Source organism: Pristiophorus japonicus, chromosome 3 (assembly GCF_044704955.1).
Source record: "Pristiophorus japonicus isolate sPriJap1 chromosome 3, sPriJap1.hap1, whole genome shotgun sequence".
NCBI classification, from domain to species: Eukaryota; Metazoa; Chordata; class Chondrichthyes; family Pristiophoridae; genus Pristiophorus; species Pristiophorus japonicus.
In genome coordinates, this window is record NC_091979.1 from 121,726,338 (window position 1) to 121,752,573 (window position 26,236).

The following is a 26,236-nucleotide window of genomic DNA, read 5'->3' on the forward strand; positions in this document are numbered from 1 at the left end:
CCAAAATTCATTGCAAATGCCTCGACTACAATGCAGCCACTTTACTGGCCAGCTGAGCTGATTTTTATTGGCCCAAATATTTCTGTAACCAGTCAATGAACGGTGTCCACCGTTGGTTGGCTTTGTCTTTGCCCATTTACTGTCAATGTTATTTTGCCTGAGAAGTTGCTGGAAGTGCGAGATGGAAACAGTGCAGATCTTACAGGGCATCTGGATGCAACTATGTATCTCCTTAACCAATCATAGTGAAGTATTGTGAAGTCAACAGCGCAAGGTCTGAACAAAGAAGTTAGCATAAGAATTAAGAGCAGGAGTAGGCCATTTGTCCCTTTGAGCATGCTCCGCCATTCAATAAGATCATGGCTGATCTTGTACGTCAACTCTACCTTCCTGCACTATCCCCATATCCCTGGATATCCAAAAATCTAACGATTTCTGTCTTGAATATACTCAACAACTGAGCCTCTCCTGCACAGCCCTCTTTAGAAGTGAATTCCAAAGATTCTCAACCCTTTGAGTAAAGAAATTTCTCCTCATCTCAGTCCTCAATGGCCGTCCCCTTATTCTGAGACTGTGACCCCCCAGTTCTGTGCACTCCAGCCAGGGAAAACATCCTCCCAGCATCTACTTTGTCAAGTCCTATAAGAATTTTATATGTTTCAATGAGATAAGTTTAAGTGTAATTTTGAATGGCGAATTCAGTGTCAAATCAGGTGAGAAAGAGAAACAAAGATTGGATTAAGAGAGAGAGAGAAAAAAAGGCAGAAAGATGTTTCCAAATTTTTAAATTTACTTTTTTTAAATCTCTTGTTAAAAACAATTAAAACCTGAAGGAATGAGACTCTATACTTGTAATAGTTCATTTTCAGTGCCAGAGAAGTTGACTGGCAGTAATTTACACTTATCACATTGCTAAAAGGGTACTTAACCTTGAAATGACTTGACTTACCGCGGTGAGTTTATTTTGTATCTACAGTGCAAGTACATGAACTTCATGCTGCTGAATGCATTTGAATGGGCAGCTAGATAGCGAGATGTCGTTTTTCGCAAAGCTAACAGCAGAGCATCTCCAAGAGCAACTTCTCGATTTCCATGTTTAGTCGCATATCTGCCCTTGCCTGAAGTTGCTGTGGCATTTGTACTTAAATACTGGGGAGTGCCTCGCCATTATTTTGATAGCAATTTTTGGGCCATTATTGTTTACCATTGATATTCTTGGAGTTAAATTAGTTACCAATAAATACATAAAGAAAAATGCTGATTCACAGCCCACATCATCAGAACATTCAGTCAATGTTTCAAGCTCATTATTTCTTTAATCTACGGCTTTTGTACCTTGCAGGATTAATTATAAAAATATTTTACTGTCAAATTAGATTTTATCACAACTAACTGTAACCAAAACAATTATTTATTTAATTATTAATTGTTACTGAAAAGGTTTAATTAAAAATAATCTCAATAGTTGTTTGTAAAGAACTAATATCAAAATGCAGACCATAACATCGTGTTTTTCTGATGTGAAGAAAAATTCATTTTCATTCTGAATACGTCTGAAATGGTAGAGAATTTCAAAATGTTCTTTGGCAGACTTTGTTGTACAAATACCAAAGGAAGGGTAATGCTAAAATTGCTATGGGAACTGTGTTACACTGAAGCTTGAAGACATAAATATTCTGTATCATAACATCACAAAACTCTTTCTGGTTCCAGTATGGTTTCTTGGAGTCAATTGACTGGAATGAGAATGTCTGATATGTCTTTCAGCATCAATGTGGATTTTTACATCAATATTTAACAAAGTAAACCTATTGGAATGTAGTATTTTGTAATGTTAGGGTTCTGGCATACATTTTACATCTATATGATAAATACAGGACAAAATAGATTTTTAATCTAATTGGGAGATACAGGTGGTCCAGGAAGCAGATCCATAGTGTGAAAAGGAATGGTATTGCATGATAACAAGTCTGAGCCATTAAGTCATCTGACATTTAAGGATGTTCATCACGTACTTGGCTGACTGATTTCTGGGCTTGCACTGACTTCAATCAACTTATTCAGTGAATTTTCAGGTTTCTTCTAGCAAATTATCCCAGTGGAACCTACTTCTAAATGAGTAGAAGTTCTGCTATGCTGCATTAACAACCCGAGGCACTCCCTTGCAACTTACTAGTACACCAATTTGTTAACATTACAATTTAAACACTGAAAAGATGTTAATTATAATACAGTATAGTTTTTAAAAAGCCGGAAAGCCTTTTTCAAAAGATCTTTTACAGTCGTATTTTTTAAAAAAAATTACACTCCAACCTTTCTCCCTATTCCTAGCTCTTTAGCTTTGACTATAGAGATAGAGATAAAAAAGATAGAATGTGTACTCAGTGATGTGTGTAACTGTATATATTAAGGTTGTTGCATTCCAATTAATTTATTTTTGATAGTTTCCTCCCCCCCCCCTTTCCTGAATGTGCTGACTCTTGCTGCGTACAGTTCTAGCCCTCTAGCACCTCATTCAAGAGACCATTATTCATTTGTGATCCCAGACAGGGAATGTCCGCAGACTATTCAATCTTGGAGCCCAACCCTGGTTCTCACCAGATGTCCACACACGGGTACTGCATCATGATCAGGAGTGGGGTCCCTGCCTGATTATTCCCTTTCTAATCTCAGAAATGTTAAAGTCACCTTGCAGTGCCCCAACCACTGCTCCAGCTGAGATGAAATAACTCAGCACAGACCAGGAATTGATGCTGGAATCTTCTGATGTGTATAGCTTAGTGCTACATTGAGCTTAATCCATGAACCACTGTGGGAACCCTGACATGCCAATTTGAAGGGTACTCATCGAACAATAAGAAAATAATATAACTTTAAACTTAATTTAGTAATTTTTTTCCTTTTTCATGTTCATCAAGTTACTGGTGAATGGAATGCAAATTCAGGCACCCAGTGTTAGCATCAAGCTATCCCAGTTACATACAGAGAAAGCTCTTTCTACTCTGACACAGCAATGTGCCTCACCCCAACCTTACAAGAATATACCCTGCTGTTCCAGTGTGAATTTTCCCAACAGCCAGCATTTGACTTTTCTGGGTGAAATTACCAATTTCATTTTGCCATTTAGTGCAAAATTCACGTTGCATTAGGCCCAAGTCCAATGCGGCCTGAATTGAGACTGCCGAAGATCATTTCACATTCAACTCTTACAGCCAGCAGGGAAGACCCTTATCTCCTCCGTTGTTTAGCTCAGTGGGAATACCCTCGCTTGGTTCCACTTTTGTCAATCTAATCTTAGTCAGAGCATCTCCAGCAATGACGTTTTTCCCCACCCCTGCACTGCTGCCTTCAGAATCCCTCAAGGATCTATCCTTCGCCCCCACCCCTTCCTTATTTGCATGCTGCCCCCATGGTGATGTCATGTGAAGACATGGGCCCAGAAATTTGGCCTTGCAGGTGCTAACCAGCCTACTAAGGTCCTGATATGGTAGGCAGGAAATCCTGCACCCACCATATTGGTTAAGGTGGATGTGCTGGTGTCAGCAGTAGGATTATTTAAAGGGGCAGAATATTTTATTTAAATTAGAGTGTCGTAGGACCCATTTTCAATTTTAGAATTTCCCAGTGCTTCAATTCGCAACATGAACAGCACAACATGGCATTAACCAGCAGGAACGCCTCCTTACCAGCAATATTTAAAAGTAATTCAGGTCAATTGCTGGTTTCTTATGTCAGTCTGCTGACTTAATTATGGACGTTATCAAGTGTGTTTTATCTCTCTGGATTTTGCTGGTGTTGCACATGTTGGTCTATCTCACAGATAGTTTGGCTACAGTCATGACTGATCCAATTGGGATGCCATTGGGGCTGGAGGATAGCATAAAGCAGGAGTATCTGCCAGAAAAGGAGAGTACTGTGCAGGAGGCCCTATCTACAACTGGTATTTAGGGAGCACTTATCCTATATTAACTTTAATCAGGAGCAATGTCTCATTCATCTCACAAAAGAATCTGTCATCAAAATATGTCACCTGCTACAACCACAACTCAAGCCTTCCACCAAAGCAAGGACACCACTGCCAGTTAAAATTTTCATTGCCATGTTTAAATCCTCCCAAGGTCTTGCGTCTCCCATTCTCTGTAACCTCTTCTGGCCTATAGCCTCCTCAGAACTTTCTGTTCTCTGATTCTGGTATCTTGTACATTCCACAACCTTTTCCCTCCATTAGTAGTTGTCCCTTCAGCCACCTAGGTCCCGTGCTCTGGGATTCCCTCCACCTCCCTCTCTTCCTTTAAGACCCTATTTAAAACCCACCTCTGGTCACCCCTCCTAATATCTCCTTCTTTGGCTTGATGTCCATTTTTATTTGATTGTGCCTCCGTGAAGCAGCTTATTAGTGAGTACTATGGATATCAGGACACATTGTGAGGCGCAATGGCTTTAAAATATAATTTTCTATATATTCAGAATGAGTAGGAAAGATACTGAGTGATGGACAGTATACTTTTGTTCAGTCCTTCATGGTCACAGCAGTGTAGTATTTGTTTTTCTTTTCTGTATTTATGATTTCCAGTGAAATGTCCTGCATTCATAGGTATTGATCGACATGTACCAAGGACAGACAAAGAATTCTTATTGTGAAATTCTGTTGGGTGTATTTGAAATTAAAACCATTCAAGTCCAGTCTTTGGTGACTGAATGCAACATGATTTGTTAACATTTCTCTATCTTCACCTTGCATGCTACTCTACAAGAGAATTTACTCAGGCTGGAAGAAACATCATCTCAGTGATGATGAGACAGATTATTGAAAGTAGCTTTGAGCATGCTTTTGGTCCCATTAGCATGGTAGAGTGTTACTGACAAGGATGCACTTTATTTACACATTAAACATTATATTGGGATTTCTGATTTAGAGGAAATTGCCAGACTGCAGTACCTCACTCTGAAGAATCATAACTGCATGATTGAAATGATGAAGCTCTAGAGTAGCTGAGGTGCCATACAGCTGTGCCAAGGCAGACCCGCTCCTAGAGGAAGAAAAAGATTTTAAAAATCAGATTGAATTATAGCATTTCCTCATTTTCTAAATTAAAACTTCCTCCCTTCCAGAATGAATCCTATGGTATTCCTTTACTGTTCGGTTTACAGACTGGTTCTGAAAATGTTTGTTGGCTGAAAAAGGTACTAAGTATAACCTATTGCTGTTAATTGAGCACAATGACCTGGCTACATTTCCAAACTAATTGATAACATTTTAAAGATGCTAAGATCAACTCATTAACAAGCCTATTGAATCTGATTTGGACAGCAAACAGATGCAATAAGAAAAGTTTCACCAAAATGAAGAATGTTTAATCTTCCTAAATGTTGATTTGGATAAAGCTTTTGTGTGGTTTTAGATCAAATTTTTACTTTAATATAATTGGAATTTATCTAGCACTGCTAATGGGGTAGTTTCAGCTATAATGCACTTTGCTGGATGATGCACATTACATTGGAGAGATGGACATGGTTTCTATAAATAAAATGTGATAATCCCCATAATAAATTAATAAGCAGTTTTAACAGTGAGGAAAGAATGGAAATTAATTAAACAGTTGTATACTGCAGTGCCTGGTGGGTTACCTGAAAATAACTTTGCGTTTACAAAGTCTGCTCCCCTTATAGTGCGTGTTTTAATTGCATTGGGAAAGAATCACTGATCTAATATTAGTTTCTGCCTAACTGAAGCTATAAATCTTTGTTAAATAAAATTAATGTCAATTTAGAGGGTTAAAAACAAAACTGAATAAAAGAGGGAGCAAAGTTGCTTTTAAATTATTGGATATAGACAGATGTCAACAACTATACTGTTTAAAAATGATTATTGCCAAAAGAGATACTAAGTATCAGAACTTACTTTGCTTGGAAAGCATTATTAGTGCCTCTGTGGTCCAAGTCATGACACAGGCAGCCTACCATTAGACCAAGAACTTCCGTGTCTGTTAAAAGTTCCTGAAAATCTGCAGTCTAGCAAAACAAGAAATATATATAAGGCAAGGTTCATTAGGTCCATAGCTTTTATCAACAGGGTTGACCGAGAGCAAGATAAAAATATTCACAGCAAGTGAGCTCAATCACAGGAAGAAAACCTGTATCCAATAAGCTTAATTATACAGACCATCTGTCTCACAGCTCCATCTTTAGGTGGCTTTTTACCTTTCTCTATTTGATTTGTATACCGGGTGCTATAACAACAGGGTGTAGCTCCAAAGAATTCTAATATGGAGAGCTGGTAGCAAGGAAAGACTTGAAGAAATAACACTAGATTACCAACAGGTAAGTCACATATTTTACATACTCAGTCACCTTGGTTTAACAAAAAGTGATTAACTCTGCATTTAAACCTCTGTGCTTAAGGGAAAGTTTTGAGCAATGACATTAGGTGAAAGAGCTCCACAAGAGGAGGAATGGTGTATGAAGACTTGATGTTGGCATTCTATGCAAACTATTAGTTTGATACAGAATGTTGAGGTGAAGCTGCAGTAATTTGATTTCGGTCCATCCCAAAAACAAGATGAAAGATATTACATCCCCATATAATATATAATGAATTATCTGGTAACCTACCATTAATAAAAACCTGAACATATCTTCTGATGAATCTTGTGATTATAGCCTGAAAAGTACTATAAACAATCTGATTGTAGGACTTTCTAGCACATTTATATCAAAATCCTTTCTTTGCTATTTAAGAGAAGCATTTATTTTAAATGGATTAATGCCTCTGTCAGAATAATAGAGAAGAATTTGATACAGTGCATTACATTTTCTACAATAACACTGTTGACAATCATTTCCAGATGTAAAGAGTGGAAATTGTTGTTCAACACTCTTCTAATGGGAGATCACCTCTCATATGCAACCATAAATGTTTGGCAGAAAAGGTTCCCTATTGTAATTGACCTCTAATGAAAAACAACCCGCTGAACGTGGCCAGCAACCAGAGCTGTCCAATTGTAATTAAAGACCACATCTAGCTGTATATTAGCCAAAAGCCAATTGACCAGAATTTACTGTTGCTGGTGAATGAACATTGCCTGCTGTTTGTTAGACTTGCCTATTTAATTTCCATAAGATTTTGCACAGCAAGTTGCAGTGTGTGGGAGTGGGTTTACAGGGCTTCTGGGACCTCTAAACAGAGCAAGTAACTGTGTATCTCCTTAACCAATCAGATTAAAGAATTGTGAAATGAACAGCGAAGAGTCAGAAGCAGGCAATGTAAGTTAGAATAGTGAATTCAATGTCAAATCAGGTACAGAAAGAGAAATAAAGAGAAGGAAAGAAAGATTGGATTGAGAGAGAAAAAGGGACAGAAAGACAAAGTTAATTTTAAAAAAAAATCTCCAACAGCAATTAAAAACTGAAGGAATGAGACTTCATACTTGTAATAGTTATGTTGCAGTGGCAGAGATGTTGTTTGTCAGTAATTAAAACTTATCATGCTGGTAAAAACAATGGACAAGCCCTAACTTTCTGTTACACGTTTAGTTGAAAGTTATCACATAAGAACAAGAACTTCACACTGTTCAATACATTTGAATGGAGAGCCAGACAGCGAGATGACATTTTTGCAAAGCTAACGTCAGAGCGGCGCATCTCATAAAAACAAAGAAACGTAGAAAATAGGTGCAGGAGTAGGTCATTCGGCCCTTCGAGCCTGCACCACCATTCAATAAGATCTTGGCTGATCTCAGACTGCAACTTCTGGATTTTCTACCCTCGTTTGAAGTTGCTGCACAATTTGCCTACAAATAACAGTGACAGGGTTAGCCTTACTGTTTTGCCAGTATATTCTGGGCCAATGATCTGGATTTTGCAGTCAGCGGCAAAGTGATGGCACTCTGAGAAAGTGATATTACTCTGCAAAATTGCAGGAAATGATAGAGCTGACATGCAGCATGGAGGTAATCAAGCAAATAATTCATGATGCAAACATTGGCCTTAATTTTCTTAAAAACAATTCTCATTTCAGTGCAGGATTAAATTTTGAATAAAATCCATTAAATGTAAAAGTGAATATTTTGTAGATTTTTGCTCCAGTTTAAGATTACAGAATTTTTCTCCAATGAGGGATCACCTATTTTGAGAGACCATTTTTTTCTTGGTAGAGCAGCTGGCCTTGAATGATGGGGGCTCACTGGATTATTTTTCAGTTATGATACCTCATTATATCGCTCTAAAATTGTCAATCACTGTTTTAACTTTACCGTTAGTGCAATAAGCAAACAGCTGCAAAGCTTTGGACCACTACAGAGCAACAATAAGTACAAAGTGTTGGCACAGGGTACAGAAATTGTGGGGGAAGTGATCATTCTTCTGATCATAAACCACATCAACAAAACTCCTCAGTTGAAATAAAGCCTTTGAACTCTATGCCAAGCATTCAGTAGCTTATCCTGCAAAGAAATCCCATTTCACCTCAGCTTTTGCAGTAAAACTAATAATGAAACATTAAATGTAGTAATTAAATTGAAACAGGGAACAATGCAGTTTATTAATAGCATGAACAAATATCCAAGTTGTATAAAAAAAATCTGTGGTCACTCTAATAAAGAGCCTCCTTATGTGTATATACCAGCCTCTGTTGGATTCATACAGCACATTTCTGCAATAATCTGAGATGAATTTCCCTTACGATGCTAATTTGTGTTCTATTTTAAAAATTGATTTTCTTTTTAATAGAATGTACCAATTGGTCCCTAATTTGGATATGCTACATGGAATCTTAATAAAACTACTTACTAGTAAACTATATTAACCAGAAATAAAATTATAGGATGGTAGGGGGCTTAGCAGCAATGAGAAGGGGACTGTGTGATGCTGGGCTTGTGTAGTATTGGGAGGATGGCCCCAGGATTTGGTAGCACAAGAGTCAGATTTGGGGACTTGCCAGCAGCAGTGAAGTGGTGATACTGGCAGAATGGGGGGAAAAGTGTGTCATATGATTAATGCAGCACTGTGGAGGGGAGACTTTGGATTTGGCAAAACTGGACAGGGTAATGCGGCGTTTAGTTCACTAGTTGACTGGGGCCCAAAATTCATCAGGACATAAGGTCTGTCCATTTCTCGGCGGTATTCTGGCGGTGCATCATTTAAAACCGCCGGAATACCGCCGAGACCGAAACAGCATTAGTTTGGTGAAAATGTTTTCAGCGGTATGCAAGCGGTATGTAGCAGGTAGTATGCAGCATTATAGTCGATCAAGATCGACTTTCTGTCAATGGACAGTGTGGCACTGCACTGTGCATGCGGAAATTTTTTTTTGCTTTTTTTTCACAGATGCATTTTCCCCGTAATTTCGGGGGTCAGGGGTCACCCGCGCATGTACAGGGAGTTGAAATCGAGGGAGAGTGAGAAGGAGCAGCAAAGTATTCGAGGGTCAGTTGTTTTCATCAGAGATTCCAGTCAAATAACAAATAATTATACAATATCAATAATAATACATATTTTATATATAAAATCATATAATAAATATAAATATAATGGAAATGCTGAAAAAGAAGTCGAAGCGCAGGAACATCAAGAAGGACAGGAGGTTGAGGGCGCCTGCCTTCGACGAAACGGAGCTACCTGCCCTGCTGGCGAATATCACCGACGACAGACCCACTGCCTCCACCTCTGGCGTCACCCAGCCCTCTTCCGACTTCACCTCTGCCAGAGATGAAGAGGAACAGCAGCTGATCCCGGAGCCAGTGGAGGTGGGGGTGGAGACGGAGGAGGATATAACAGTTCCATCTGGGCCAACTGGAACATCCTCCACCACCGACTACATTCAGGGGATTCCCCCATGCCTCCTCTGATTCTGTGGAACCAAGCGGTGCCTTTGCCACAGCGATGGAGGTTGGTGCAGAAAAGGTTGGTTGCTGCAAGACAGATAGGCGCGTACCAGGACATGGTGCATCTGTTACAGGCCAGCGTCGAGATAGGTCGAGAGCTGTTGAAGGCCATGGCCATGATAACCGGAAACATCGCGGCACTATTAGAATGACAATCAGAGGACATGTCGCGTATGATCACCGCAGTGGAGTGAATTGCCAACTCCGTCGATGCTATGCGGCAATCAACGGGATCGGGATATGGCGCGGAATCTCCCCGTGCATAATAGCCGGGTCAACAGAACCTAAGGGTGGGGAGCTGCCAACATCTTTCAGCCCTGAAGCCGTGCTTTCCACATCACAAGCGTCTCCTGAGGCCCCATTCATTGTGCCTGCAATGTCTGACCCCCAACGAAAGCAACAGCACTCAGGGTACACTGCTGCACACCGGCTTGGTACCACCACGGGGAGGCCCGAGCTCAGGGGCAGTGAGAAAGGGAAGGGTGGGAGTAAGAAAGGGGGGTGAGTCTGAGGGTAGGGAGTACTCAGTCGAGGTCAAGCACAGTAAAGGGTGTTTTGTTGTAGTCAAGTTTTCATTGTTCATTTAAAATAGTTGAAGTTTGATATTTTTAAAGCTTATTTCAAGTTGTTACAGTTGTTTAAAGTTATAGTTATAAGTTTTACAAAGTTTTACAATTGTTGTATATTTTTACATGAACGTTTGAATTGAATTTAAGCACTCTTGAGGTAATGGTCATCAGGGTCCCAAAATGCAGCTCTCCACATTCAAGCAAAGCGTTCATTTATCAGCTGCTGACGTAACAATTTTGCGGTGGCATATGCACCACATGTCCGCCGCTGTGGTGTTGGGTGGGTGGTGCCATGGGATCATCCGGAAGCTCCTCCTCATCCTCCTTCCCCTCATTTTCCTCCTCTTCCTCCTCCATCTCTCCTCAGGTGATCCTGCAGTCCCCTGTGGCAATTCCTGTCCCCGCATGATGGCTAAATGATGTAACATGCAGCACACCACTGTGAACTGGACGACCTGCTCAGGGTGGTATTGCAGCCTGCCTCCTGAGTGGTCCAAGAATCGAAAGCGCTGCTTCAGCACTCCAATTGTCTTTTCGATAATATTACGTGTGGCTATATGGCTCTTATTATATCGTTGCTCGGCTTCTGTCTGAGGGTTCTGCAGGGGGGTCAAGAGCCAGGTGGCAAGGCCATACCCTTTGTCCCCCAGCATCCAACCATTTACTTTGTGGCTGAGACTTCAACAGGTCAGACACGGTGCTCTCATGCAAGATGTGCGCATTATGGATGCTCCCTGGAAAGTAGGCATTCACTGCCATTATGCACTGTGTATGGTCACAGATGAGTTGCATGTTAAGGGAGTGGAATCCCTTATGGTTTCGGTACACCTCCGCCTCCTGTAATGGTGCTCGTGGGCAATATGGGTACAGTCAACAGCACCCTGCACTTGGGGAAGTCGGCAATGTGTGCAAATCCCAAAGCCCTCTCACTCTGTGCCTGCCTGGTCATTGGGAAGTTTATAAATTCCATCCGGCGTGCATACAGTGCTTCGGTTACCTGTCGAATGCAGCGATGAGTAGTGTGCTGAGAAATGCAGCATATGTCCCCAGCTGATGCCTGAAAAGAGCTGCATGCATAAAAGGAAAGTGCCACAGTCATTTTCATCTCGACAGAGAGTGTGGTAATGGTGGTGGTACTGGGCTGCAGGTCTGCCTTAATGAGCTGGCAAATCTCATTGATCAGCTCTTTTTGGAAGTGCAGCCTTCGAACGCACTGTCGATCGGTCAGGTCCAAGTATGAGCGCTTCTCCCTGAAATCCTTTGGGGGTAAGGCCTCCTCCTCATCAGTCTGTGACCTCCTCCATTACCCTGATAACTCTGCTCAATAAATCTTCTCCCATCTGGATCCTGCATTAGACAAGTAGTCAGCAACATAGGCTGAGATAGTACAGACCCATTCTTTTTAAATCTCCAGAACTCCTCTAAGATCCTGAGATAACTCAAATGATTTTTCAATGAAAAATATGCCTTCTATCTTAATAATGTACTCAATACCAATAAAAATACCTTTCCCACTGTAAATCGCACTGTAAAGTCACTGTTCACCTCTGAAGTACTGAGGTGCTGCTTTTGCTACCAAGCACTACCGCCCATTCCCGCCCCCTTATGATCGAGTAAAACCACCTTTTCCAGGACGGTATGCAGCTCTGGTGATATGTTGGCGGTATGTCATGAAACTTGCACTTTTTGGGCGGTATGCGGCGGTATGTCAATGATGAATCTTCCGCCGAGCGGTATGTCGGCGCTATTTACCTGTTTTTTGATGAAACTTGTATTTTTGGGCGATAATGGGTGGTATGTCGATGAATTTCAGGCCCCAGGAATCTGTCAGCAATGAGAAGGGAAAGTGTCTGATAGCATTGAGAAAGTAGGGTCCTGAGTCTGTTAGCATTGGTTTATATTTTGCTGATAAATATCTGAAAACGTTGCATTAATTGTTTTGTGATTTGATTCCTGAAAAAATACCGACAAGAATTTCCTCAGAGGTTCTTCCAATCGACCGCTGTAACTTCAGCATAAGGTGGGCAGAAAGCCTGCTTACCCAGTTTATCTGGGGACGCTGCTGATCTTCCGCCAAAGTTACGGCAGTTGAGTGGGAGAACTCTCAAGGAAATACCCAGTGACCATTTTCCTCAGATAAATAATACATCGCAAATATAAACATACAGATTCCACTGTGTCTTTGCCTTTCTGGAATGATAATTAACTATACTACTACTTTAATTACATTTTATTTTTATTTTCAATCAGCAGGATAAGTCACCAATGTTTGCATTTCTTGGAAAGGGAATAGGAGGGGGTAGGCTTGCAACCAACATCCTTTTGTACATTACCAGTCTTCCTGTCAAGCAAATACTTTCATAGCTGGCATAAATAGTCCAAAGTATTTTTTTTTTGTATAAAAACCTAAGAACAATAAGTTATCAGGTTAACATACAGAAACAAATTCCATACATAAGTTTTGGTATTTTCCACTCAACAGCAAATATTAGACAGCAGAGGTATACACAAATCTTATGCAAAGGTTATGAAATATAAACAATGCGATAGTCTGTGTCACTTCCCTGTGTGCCCTTTCTCTTCCCTCCATCCCTCTCTTCCCTGTTTCTGTCCCCATCCAACTTCTCCCATCTTATTTCCTCTTCTCCCCTTCCTCATTGCCTTCTTCCTTGCTCTTGACTCCCATGTGCATGCACCTGGAAATGAACTAGTGTATTAAAGAATAATTTTGCGCCTTGGACTTGTTTGCTTGGTAGGAATTGAGTTGAAATAAAAACAGAAAGTACTGGCTGTTAGTCAGATTCTGAAAGAAATATTTCAGATGGCATCTTGCACTAACACATTCCTGGCTTCAAACAGTTGTAAGAAAAGGCTTCACCTGAAATATTTACTTGTCTTTCTCCCTGGCAGCTAATGTGTTCATAACTGTTTACTTGCTGCTGTTTCTGCAGAGATATGCTTAACTGTATCCGTTCATTAACTGTGATTGGTTATGACACTCTGCCTTTGTTTTTCTCTTTCATCCAAGTGGAATGAAAGGTCCAAGTCGTTGAGCTCACCTCGTCTGTTTGATTCAACTATGCTTCCTTCATGATGTATTCTATTATTGCTACAAGATTCCTCCCATAATAATCCATTTGCCTATTTCATAATTTCCAACTCTGCTAACCAGTAACTTCTTGGTTGTACATTTTTAAATGACCCGAAGTACAATCAGTAACAAGATAACAAAAATGAGGTCTTTGTTTGCCTTGTACACTAAGAAAAGGCTTGTTGGACCCTCTCAACATAATTTCTTTGGAGGATTGGTTCTAGGCAGGTGGGTGAAGTTCCTGGCCTTCATAATTATCCTACACACCTTATATAAAATATTATTGCTGAATTTCTCCATATTTTAAGCCAAATGACTGGAAAGTCTACTCTTGGCACATGACAATAAGCAATGACTTCAAATTCATAATTTAGGCTAGAGATTCAATCTAATCTACATCCTTTAGGGCAATTTGTTAAATTGTGACTGCAAAATCCTAGTTTAAGTCTTGGCTATGTGCTTAAGCAAAATCGGCCCAGAAATTCCTGCCTCCCGGGTCCGTAAAGTGTGTCTATGGACCCGGGAAGGCATCGGAAAAGCCGGTTTTCAGCACACAATGCAAATGCGCTGAAAACCGGCTTTTCCGATCTGTCAAGTTTCGCATATCGGGAGCAAGGACATTTGCCAGGGCAAGATTGCGGTATTTATGCATATCTTGCCCAGAAAATGTCCTCAAAACTCTTGCAGCTGATAAAAGCAGGCGCATGGCCTACTTTTACAGGGGTAAGAGTTTAAAAAAATATAAATAAATTAAAGTAAAAAAACACATTATCTTTCAAAACCCTGCCCAATACGTTACATTTATTTTAACCATAATTAAAACTTTTTTTTTAAATCGGCTAAAGAACATGTTTTTTTCTTTAAAAAAAACATTTCTAGCAACTTTAATTTCTTTAGTGTATTTATGTGAGTTTGTTTTATGTTTTATGTAGTGTTTGGGTGTTTGGGAGTGTTTCTCATTCATAGTAATAGGAGTTTTGGATTTACGAAACTCCTATTACTATGAATGAGAAAATACTTCACCGTGATTGGGTGTCCAGGCCCACGTGACTCCTGTGGACGTCCCAACGTGAACGCGTTCCATTGTGAGAGAAGAGGAGGCCTTGAGTCCGGGATCTCGGGCGGGCATTCCACCAAAAGGTAAGTACGCATATTTTCTCTTACTTTTAGTCGAACGTCTACGGGAAGAAGAAACAGGGATTTCTGGGTCATCTCCAGTCTTATTTGTATTTGTCATGTATTTAACCATCTTGCAATGACATAGTCATGTAACTGTAACTCATGTACACTGTACCTATACCCTAGAAATGCACACCCTGACCACAGGGGGTGAACTTGCGGGAGACACTCCTCACCTGGGTTTCCAGTTATAATAGGGGAGGTCCCACCCAGGGTCAAGACTCCTTGGTCCTGACAATAAAAGTGAAGATCACAGAGTGACCGTGTCTGATATATCCATGCCTCGTGTGAGTTTGTAGTAAGGTGCAGGGACACTACAGTATTGATTAAACTACTGTTATTTTTGGGAGGCAGTCTAACACTGCCTGTTTCTCAACACTATTCACATGGTGTAACAGCACAAAAACAAGTTATTTGGTCCTTTTCCAAGATGATAAGGTATTTTAGTGGGTTGCATGAGAGTTCCTCAGAGCTGTGCTGGAAATAGAAATATAGAAAATAGGTGCAGGAGTAGGTCATTCAGCCTTTCGAGCCTGCACCACCATTCAATATGATGAAGAATCAGATTGAAAGTCCACTCTGTGCTCCAAGACCAAAACTGCTGTGATTATCGAAGGCAGCGACACATTACTTCGCTTTCTCCAGGACTTGAATAACCCCTTACTCTTCCTAACCGCCCCCAACCCACTCTGCTCCCCCCACTCCCCCCTACCTCCCTGCCGCACCCCCACTATTTACTCTCCTAATTGGGCTACAGATATACTCACATTCAGTTATACATGCCATCACTGCAGATTAAATTGGTGCATAAAGTATCACTCCGTGCCAATGTGGTTTTACATCCTCAATCCTGTTGTAGGTTTGCCATGTGTGTTAACCCAGCCCATCTCTGTTTGGAAACAATTCTACCGAGCCAAAGGGCTGATTTTAATGGGGAAGGCAGATTGGAAGTTTGGTGGCTCCATGTCGGTCAGGAAACCCGGAAAAACAGATTTCCCGCAGGCCCTGTTGAATTTAACGGCAGGGCCTAATTTGAATGGGAAGCCTCTGTTTCCCACCCGCAGCCAGCCAGATTGAGAGGCTGGCTTACTCTGGGCGGTTAGGCCTGCGGCACTGGGCTGCACAGGGAGGAAGGGAGGCATTGCGTGCAGGCCAAGGAGTGGCCAGAGGAGCACGGATGTGGGCGGGGGAGGGGGGAGTGGGGTGATCCCAAGGATCGGTGGATGGGGAGGGCGGGGTGGGGGGAAGAGATCCTGATGATCAGCAGCCAAGGAAGCCGCAGGATTGGGGGGTTGAGGAAATCCAGAGAAGGGCTTACGTCCCATCAGTAATTTCTGAATTAACATTTACCAGTAGCTTTTCAAGTAGAAATGAATCTCCATCAATCAGTTAGCTGATGTAATCAACATATTTTTATTTTGGTTTGTTTTTCATGCTGTCAAGTAATCAGCTGGATCAATGGCCACTGAACTCTTGCCTCGGGTTGATAGACGTGGTTCCCAATCGGCGCGAATCCCGTGGCCATGCAGTGAAATAAAAAAAAGGTGAGGGGGGGAAAGGCTCTTAAGTGTCTGTAAAGTAACTCATAATGATTTCAATTGGGTCCCCCACTGCTGCAAGTTAGGTTGGCTCCACGATGACAGATGGGAAAGGCGCGTGGGAGCAAGATGACAGCGGGTTCCTGTCCCACTGTCAAAAAGAACAACCTTCACACCCGACCCGCCAACGATCTTGCCCACTACCATCCTGGAAAATTCAGCTCTTTGTCTTTGGCCCCCTACTCTTCCAGGCAAAACATGATTCTTTTCCTTTCAAGTTAACCTGTACAAACTCTCAATATTTAGGATTGCAGATTATTTGAGATCTGCATTTATATAATTCTACCAAAATAATTAGTCCAAAAGCAGTACTGAACATGAACCTTTTCCCTAGGCTGCTATATATTTTCGAGATGTTTGCAGCTTCTATACCATTTACTATCTTTAAGGAATTAGATCTGCATATTGCTCACTTTTTATGGAACTCTAAGTGGTCTCTTCTTGGTCTTCCAACTTCCCACAGTGGGTGTGTAGTTTGTTTTGTTTGCGTAAATGCATGTGACTTAGCAGCAGGTAAGAATCAGATGTATCCATGAGTGACTCTTGTGCTTTCTACTACTATTCTAGAGACAACAACAACAACAATATTGTAGATAGTTACTAGTTGGCAACTTGCCTTTTCTCAGTCAACTGGAAACATAGGTATGTTCTGGTCTTATCAATTAATTTGGCTCCCAGTATGGATTTGATGATCTGTTTGCTGCTTTAAAAAAAAACAACAGGGTATCTACTCCTGTCCACCACTTTAGGATTGTTAATATCCTGTCTACATCCCTCCCCATCTTCTTTGGATGGTCAGAAATTCAATACTTGGGATGAGAAAGGCCTTAAGTATTTGTTACAGGTTTTTCATTGGGGATTCTAGGGTCTTGAGCTGTTCTACAAGAATCATCTGCATTTGAAGGAGAGTTTTTTTTAATATAGTTAATGTTATGTATGCAACCCGATGTAACCAGTATCCTACCGCCACCAGAGGGTGTATCTGTTGGAGTCCCAAGAGATCCCAGCATCCTTTGGGAGCATTGTATATAAGCCGGCCTCTCATGCTGTACCAACACTCTGGAGTTAGAATAAAGAAACTAAGGTCACACTTACTCATGTCTACAGTACTCTGTTACATTACTTTATTTGAGGCATAACAGTTAACTTAAAATTCATCACTTGCTATAAGATATTAATATGTCATGGTCCATCTCTGAATCTTCCCTTCCCTTCCTCGACTTTTCTGTCTCCATTTCTGGGAATAGGCTTTCGACCAGTATCCACTAAAAGCCCACTGACTCCAACAGCTACCTGGACTACACTTCCTCCCATCCCATATCCTATAAGGACTCCATTCCATTCTCCCAGTTTCTCCATCTCCATTGCATCTGCTCTGACGACGCCACCTTTCACACTAGTGCCTCTGACATGTCTTCCTTTTTCCTCAACCGAGGATTCCCCTCCACTATGGTTAACATGGTCCTCGACCGTGTCCGTTCTATTTCCTGCACCTCTGCTCTCACCCCTTCCCCTTAATCTCAGAATCACGACAGGGTTCTCCTTGTCCTCACCTTTCATTCCACCAGCCTCCACATTCAACAGATCATCCTTTGCCATTTCCACCACCTCGATTGTGATTCCACCACCAATCACATCTTCCCCTCCCCTACCCTCTCAGCGTTCCGAAGGGACCGCTCCCGCCGCAACACCCTGGTCCATTCTACAGTCATCCCAGCAACCCCTCCCCTTCCCATGGCACCTTCCATGCAAGTGCAGGAGATGCAATACCTGCCCTTTTAACTCCTCCCTTCCCACTGTCCAGGGCCCCAAATACTCCTTTCAGGTGAAACAGCGATTTACTTGTACTTTTTTCAATTTAGTATGCTGTATTCGCTGCTCACGATATGGTCTCCTCTACATTGGGGAGACCAAGCGTAGATTAGGTGACTGCTTTGCTGAACACCTCCATTCAGTCTTTAAGTGTGACCCTCAGCTTCCGATCGCCTGTCACTTTAACTCTCCACTCTACTCTCACTCGGATATCTCCATCCTCGGACTCCTCCACTTTTCCATTGATGCTCAATGCAAGCTCGAGGAACAGCAACTCATCTTTCGTTTAGGCACTTTACAGCTTTTTGGATTCAACATTGAGTTCAACAATTTCAGAGCATAACCTCTGGCCATCTTTGGCTCCCTTTCCCTCCTCCTCCATCTTATGTTTTTTTTTCTTCCTTTTTTTCTCTTTGTCTATAATGACAGTTGGTCATTACTACACCATTCACACCCTATCCTGATTAACTTTTTTCTAACTTCTGTCATTACCATTTCAATTCGGCCCATCATCCCTTTTGTCTCTCTAATCTCTTCTGCCTTCCACCCTATTACAGACCTTCGCTTTTGTTCTTTCTTCCCCTTCCCCTTTCAGTGCTTAGGAATGTGCTCTTTTTGAATATTCGGCAGTTCTGACGAAGGGTCATTGACCCGAAACTGTCATGTATGTAACCAGCATACTACTGTAACCCTTATACAATTGTAACCCTCATGTAACCACTACATACTGTACATACTTACTAGAAATGCACACCTTGACCACAGGGGGTGTACTTGTGGGAGACACTCCTTACCTGGAGATTCAGGTATATAAGGGGAGGTCCCTCGCAGGGCCAGCACTCCTTGGTCCAGGTAATAAAGGTGAAAGTCACAGAGTGACTGTGTCTGCAGTACGTGCCTCGTGTGATTATGTTTAAGAGTTAAGGACTCAACACCTGGCGACGGGAAACGGGAATCACTGAACCCAGAGGATGGCCACCGGTAGCTCAGAGGATGAAGACTGGGACGATTTTGTGGAGAGACTCCAGCAGACCTTTGTCACGAAGGATTGGCTGGGAGAGGATGCGGCTGACAAGTGGAGGGCGCATCTACTAACAAGTTGCAGGACAAAAATGTACGCGCTGATGAAGGACCTGCTCGAGTCTTTTGAAGAGCTCAGCCAGCTGATCAGCGAACACTTAAAACCGGCGAGCAGCATACGCATGGCCCGGCACCGGTTCTACACACACCGACATCGGGACGGGCAAAACATCTTGGGCTTCGTGGCAGACTTGCGGCGCTTGGCCAGCCTCTAAGTTCTCAGATGCCTGCAGGGGGGAGATGTTAAGGGATTTTTTCATTGAGGGCATTAGCCATGCCGGGATCTTCAGGAAACTCCTAGAGACCAAGGACTTAACTCTAGAAGGGGCAGCATTGATAGCTCAAACTTTCATAGCCGGGGAAGAAGAGACAAAGCTAATTTACGCGAATAGTCCTGGGTCCAAAGGCATTTTGTAACTTCCCAAGCAGAAACCGACTCTAAGTTGGGCCCCCGACAGGGACAATGGAGAGGGGAGCGGCAATTCACGCCATCAAGAGGACCATTAACACCCACCATCAGAGTGTTTAGAAACAACCAAGGGAACAATCAGAGAGGAATGCCTGCTAACAGTCCTTTTGTGAACAACGATCTCAGCCAATGCTGGAGATGCGGGGGCAGACATTATGCGAAAAGCTGCAAATTTCAGCAGTTCGTCTGTAGGAATTGTAATGCCAGAGGACATTTGGCTAGGGTTTGCAAACAGCCGGTAGCGAGGCTAATCTATGAAACAGAGGAATCAGGTGAGGGGCTTGCAGTGTAGGACAATACCTGGGGTAAAGCCATGGATGCTGAAGTTCAGCGGGTTCATGTGGCTGGCGTCCACAGCTCATACACCAAAACGCCACCCATGATGATGAAAGTTTTATTGAATGGCATCCCGGTGCGCATGGAGCTGGACACGGGAGCTAGCCAGTCCCTCATGAGTGCACAACAATTTGAGAAACTATGGCCACACAGAGCTAGCAGGCCCAAACTGGAACGAATTAATACGCAGCTACGAATGTACACCCAAGAGATCATTCCAGTGCTAGACAATGCAAACGTGGTGGTAACACACAATGGGTCACAGAACCGGCTGCCACTCTGGATTGCTCCGGGAAATGGCCCCGTGCTTTTGGGAAGGAGCTGGCTAGCTGAGATGAACTGGAAATGGGGGGGATGTGCACGCCATTTCATCTGTGGAGCGAAGCTCATGCTCACAGGTATTACAAAAATTCGGGTCACTGTTTCAACCTGGTGTCGGAACGTTCAAGGGCACAAAAGTAGTTAAAGGCATCACCCCGGACGCCAGGCCAGTGCACCACAAAGCCAGAGTGGTGCCGTACGTGATGCGCGAGAAGATAGAGAGTGAACTGGACAGGCAGCCCAGAGAGGGCATAATTTCGCCCGTTGAATTCAGTGACTGGGCAAGTCCCATTGTTCCTGTCCTTAAAGCGGACGGCTCGGTTAGGATCTGCGGTGACTACAAAGCCACCATCAACTGGGTGTCCCTGCAGGACCAATACCCGCTCCCGAGGGCGGAGGACCTTTTTGCCAAGTTGGCAGGTGGCAAGCTGTTCACTAAATTGGACCTCACTTTGACCTACATGACTCAGGAACTGGCTGAAGAATCCAAGCTTCTGACCACCATCACGACGCACAAGGGTTTATTCATCTACAACAGGTGACCTTTTGGCATCAGTTCGGCGGCCGCCATCTTTCAGAGAAACATGGAAAGCTTGCTGAAATCCATTCCCGGCACAATCGTATTCCAGGACGACATCCTAATAACTGGTCGAGTCACCAAGTAACACCTCCACAACCTGGAGGAGGTGCTACGCCGACTGAACCGGGTAGGCCTGCGGCTGAAGAAGGCCAAGTGTGTGTTTTGGGCCCCAGAGGTCGAGTTTTTGGGCAGGAGGGTTGCCGCAGATGGGATCCGGCCTACCGAATCCAAAACGGAGGCGATCTGTCATGCGCCCCAGCCCGGCAACACATCGGCGTTGCGATCGTTCCTGGGACTTTTGAACTATTTCGGGAACTTCCTGCCGAACTTAAGCACATTGTTGGAGCCGTTACACATTCTCCTGTGTAAGGGTTGCGAATGGTTTTGGGGGGACTGTCAAGAACGGGCTTTCAACAGGACGCGGAACCTGCTTTGTTCTAACAAACTGTTAACGTTGTAAGACCCCTGTTTAAAAAAAATTAGTTTTAACATGCGATGCATCATCATACGGGATTGGGTGTGTGTGTTGCAGCAAGGTAATGGAGACGGACAACTCCAACCGGTGGCTTATGCCTCCAGGTCGCTCTCCCAGGCAGAGCATGGGTACGGCATGGTCAAAAAGGAAGCACTCGCTTGCGTTTACGGTGTGAACAAAATGCATCAATACCTTTTCGGCAGACCGTTCGAGTTAGAAACGGACCACAAGCCGTTAACTTCTCTGTTGTCTGACAGCAAGGCGGTCAATGCAAATGCGTCAGCTCGCATACAGCGATGGGCTCTCACACTGGCTGCATATGACTACACCATACGGCACCGGCCAGGCACCCAAAACTGCGCTGATGCGCTCAGCAGGCTTCCCCTTGCAACCACCGAGGGGGCGTCGGAGCAAAGCGCTGAGATGGTCATGGCCGTTGAGGCTTTTGACATCGCAGGCTTCCCCGTCACAGCCCGCCAGATCAAACTCTGGACCAACAGGGACCCCCTCCTATCCATGATAAAGAAATGTGTCTTGACGGGGGATTGGATGCCTACGCACAGGGCGTGCCCCGAGGAGGTCAGACCATTTCAGAGACGGATGAATGAGCTCTCCATCCAAGCCGACTGCCTCTATGGGGCAGCCGGGTAGTCATGCCCCAGAAAGGAAGGGAAGCGCTCATCAGGGAACTCCACAGCGAGCAACCTGGCATCGTGTTAATGAAGGCCATTGCCCGGTCACATGTATGGTGGCCGGGGATTGACTCAGTCCTGGAGCACTGTGTTCGCAGGTGCACGACATGTGCCCAGCTGGGCAATGCCCCCAGGGAGGCCCTGTTCAGCCCGTGGCCCTGACCCACCAAGCCTTGGTCACACATTCACGTGGACTATGCGGGCCCGTTCATGGGAAAAATGTTCTTGATAATTGTCGATGCACACTCGAAATGGATCGAGTGCATCATATTAAACTCGTGCATGACATCCATCACCGTGGAGAGTCTGCGCACGGTTTTCGCGACCCACGGCTTACCGGACATTCTGGTCAGCGACCATGGCCCGTGTTTCACCAGCCATGAATTCCAGGAGTTTATGTCGGGTAATGGCATCAAACATGTATGGACGGCGCCATTCAAGCTGGCTTCCAATGGCCAGGCGGAACGTGCGGTCCAAGTCATAAAGCAAGGCATGCTCCGCATCCAAGGACCCTCTCTGCAGTACCGCCTATCGCGCCTCCTGCTGGCCTATAGGTCCCGGCCGCACTCGCTCACGGGAGTTCCGCCATTGTTGAGGGCAAGCGTCAGTCCAAAACCAAGTGCCACGATCATAACTCAAGGGTGAGGTGTATAGAAATGGATGATCCGGTATTTGTACTTAACCATGCATTGGGACCCAAGTGGCTGGAGGGCACCGTAATTGGTAAAGAGGGAAACAGGGTCATAGTGGTCAGACTCAATAATGGGCAGATATGCCGCAAACACTTGGAGTAAGTAAAGAAAAGGTTCAGCATAGACACCGATGAACATGAAGTAGAGCATGAGATGTCAACCACACCACTGCCAGTGGACGAGCAACAAGGACAATCACCAGCATGCAGAGTCCCTGCGGCCAGCCCGGACAGGCCGGAATCACCTCAGGTGACAGAAATGCATGCCAAGGCTCAGCCACCAGAGCCTCAACTGCGGCGCTCCATGAGAGAGCATTAACCACCTGATAGACTTAACCTTTGAGTCAAAAAGGCGTGAAGGGGGAGGTGATGTCATGTATGTAACCAGCATACTACTGTAACCCTTATACAATTGTAACCCTCATGTAACCACTACATACTGTACATACTTACTAGAAATGCACACCTTGACCACAGTGGGTGTACTTGTGGGAGACACTCCTTACCTGGAGATTCAGGTATATAAGGGGAGGTCCCTCACAGGGCCAGCACTCCTTGGTCCAGGTACTAAAGGTGAAGGTCACAGAGTGACTGTGTCTGCAGTACGTGCCTCGTGTGATTATGTTTAAGAGTTAAGGACTCAACAGAAACGTTAACTCTGTTTTTCTCTCCACAGATGCTGCCTGACCCGCTGAGATTTCCAGCATTCTCTGTTTTTATTTCAGAATCCAGCATCCGCAGTATTTTGCTTTTGTGATTTAAATATATGTTGCTTGGCCTTTAATATCATGATTTTTTTTCGTGTTATGACTTTGAAGTATTTTGTTTATTGATAGATTTTGGAAGGAACAAAGATTTTAAAAAAATTTTAATTCTAGCATCTACATATTACATAAGAAATAGGAGCTGGAGTAGGCCATTCAGTCTTTGAGCCAGCTCCGCCATTCAATAAGATTATGGCTGATCTACCTCAACTCCACCTTCCTGCACAATCCCCATATGCCTTAATTCCCTATGTTCCCAAAAATGTATCGACTTTTGTCTTGAATATACTCAACGACTGTGCACCCACAGCTCTCTGGGTTAGAGAATTCCAAGGATTCACAACACTTTGAGTGAAGAAATGTTTTCTAATCTCAGTCCTAAAAGGCAGGAATGTGATCCCATGTTCAAGATTCCTCAGCCAGGGGAAACATCTTGTCAGCGCTAACTCTGTCAAGCCCCTTAAGAATGTTTTATAAGTTTCAATTAGATCGCCTCTCATTATTCTAAACTCTTGAGAAATAGGCCTTGTCTACTCCATTTCTCCTCATAGGGCAATCCCTTCATCCCAGGAACCAGTCTAGTGAACCTTTGTTGCACTCTCTCGAAGGCAAGTATGTCTTTCTTCAGGTAAGGAGACCAGAACTGTACACCGTACTCCAGGTATGGCCTCACCAAAGCCCTGTATAATCGCAGCAAGACGTCTTTACTCTTATACTCTAATCCCTTTGTAACAAAAGCTAACATACCATTTGCTTTCCTAATTGCTCGCTGTACCTGCATGTTAACTTTCTGTGATGCATGTACAAAAACACACAGGTCCAACTGAGTGCAAACATTTCCCAGGCTCTCACCATTCAAAAAATATTATGCATTTTTGTTTTTCCTACTAAAGTGGATAACTTCACACTTCCCCACATTGTATTCCATTTGCCATACTCTTGCCCACTTAGTCAACCTGTCTATATATCTCTCTGCAGCCTCTTTGCGTCCTCCTCACAGCTTACTCACACATTTATTCACCTCGATTCTGAATATCCAAGCTCTATTGTGTCGCTGCATTGAGATGGTGAAATCCCATTCATAGTTCTAGAGGTTTTGGTATTAAATTTACACCTTTGCAAGTAAATTAAATTTAACTAGATGAACATAGATAAAATCCAATCTAAAACAAACATACATTTTCAATAAAACTGAATAATTTGTTTTGATACTGTGTGTCATATGTTACTTAGAATACTCACTGTCAACATTGCAAACATGCACTGAGACACATTAAATGCATGCCGCCAATTGTGGTACAGAACCATCCTGTAGTTCTTCCGAACAGTCAGTAACCACCTGCACAAAGTCTGTAAGACATAGCTTGTAAATCCAATGTACAGAATAACAACTCACATTTATATAACAGCTTTAATATAATAAAACGTTCAAGGTACTTCACAGAAGAGCAGTGGATTATAAGCAGTCATGGAAGGATTAGGAAAGATGATTGAATGTATGGTTGAAAGGTTAGGTTTTGAGGAGGCTTTTAAAGGCATGGAAGGAAGTAGAAAGGTAAAGAAGTTTAGAGAGAGAGAGAGAGAGAGTTTCAGAGAGTAGGACTGAGCTGACTGAGGCTTCTATCACCAAAAGAGGAGCACTGGGAGTGGATGGGTCAAAGGATAAGGAGGCATAGCCTGTGACATATAGCCAGGGGAGCTTAGGGAGGTTGTGAGGGGTGAGCCCATGCAAGGATTTGTAAACCAGAATAAGGATTTTGAATAGAATGCGTTGGCCAGTGGAGGTCAGTGAGGACAAGGGTGAGAGGGCCTTGGTATGGGACAGGATGTGAGCAGCAGGGTTTTGGGTTAGTTGGAGTTTATATAAAGTGATATTGTCCAATACATTAGCTACTAGCCACATGTGCCTAATTGCACTTTTGATTTGTAAATAAAAAATGAGGAAGAGACATGATCATTGGGAATGTGATCTCGATGCTCGTATTTGCATGCAGTATACATAATGTGTACTTTAACTTTTTTGTATGTTGATTGGTAAAATGATAAAATGAAAAGCAGAGTGTGCAAGTGTTTTTGGATTGTTGTGTGTGATTGATTTATTTCCTTGGTTATTGCTTATTGGTTATCTGCTAAAATTGTGTCACTCCCACCGAAACAACTATCCACACTTTCATTCGGGTGAACGAGCCAGAATTCAGCAGCATGGAAACACCAGCAACATTTTATGGAGAGGGGAGCTGTCATCATGATCAGCTTGATCAATTGTTCCAGATGAGCAGAAGAAAGTAAACCCAACCTATAAACGAGCAGTTCCAACAGGGCACATCATGCCGAAGAGCAAGCAGCATCCAGCAGCATGAATTGTCTGCAGAGGGGGGGGGGGTATGGTGCATCTTGTGCAAGCCAAAATTCTCACCAATCAGTCTGATGAAGTCAAAGTACCGTCTGCAACTGCTGTACAAAATCTTAGATGTGCTGTTTCTGATTAATTCATCGCATAAGTTCAAACTTTGAAAGAGAAAGACTGCAGAGTTCCACACTGAATAGAGGTAGATGTTTGTTAAGTAAATATAGACTTAAGTACATTTACCTATAATATGTGTATGGCATTTTCTACTCAAATCAGTGCATGTGGCTACAGCAGTGGCACCATAGCCAAACTTGTGGCTAGTTAATGATTTTAATGGACAAGACTAGT

General features: G+C 43.1%; 1 protein-coding gene across 2 annotated transcripts in view; it reads right to left on the reverse strand.

The window, feature by feature from the left end:
• The window catches only part of pde11a (phosphodiesterase 11a), a 609,195-nt gene that overhangs the window by 149,334 nt on the left and 433,625 nt on the right, over positions 1-26,236 (reverse strand). For both annotated transcript variants that reach the window (XM_070875770.1, XM_070875769.1), the window contains 3 exons: positions 24,781-24,888; positions 5,903-6,012; positions 4,940-5,030 (listed from right to left, as the gene is read on the reverse strand). In XM_070875770.1, the coding sequence (XP_070731871.1) occupies positions 4,940-5,030; positions 5,903-6,012; positions 24,781-24,888 (309 nt within the window). The remainder of the gene's footprint in view (positions 1-4,939; positions 5,031-5,902; positions 6,013-24,780; positions 24,889-26,236) is intronic.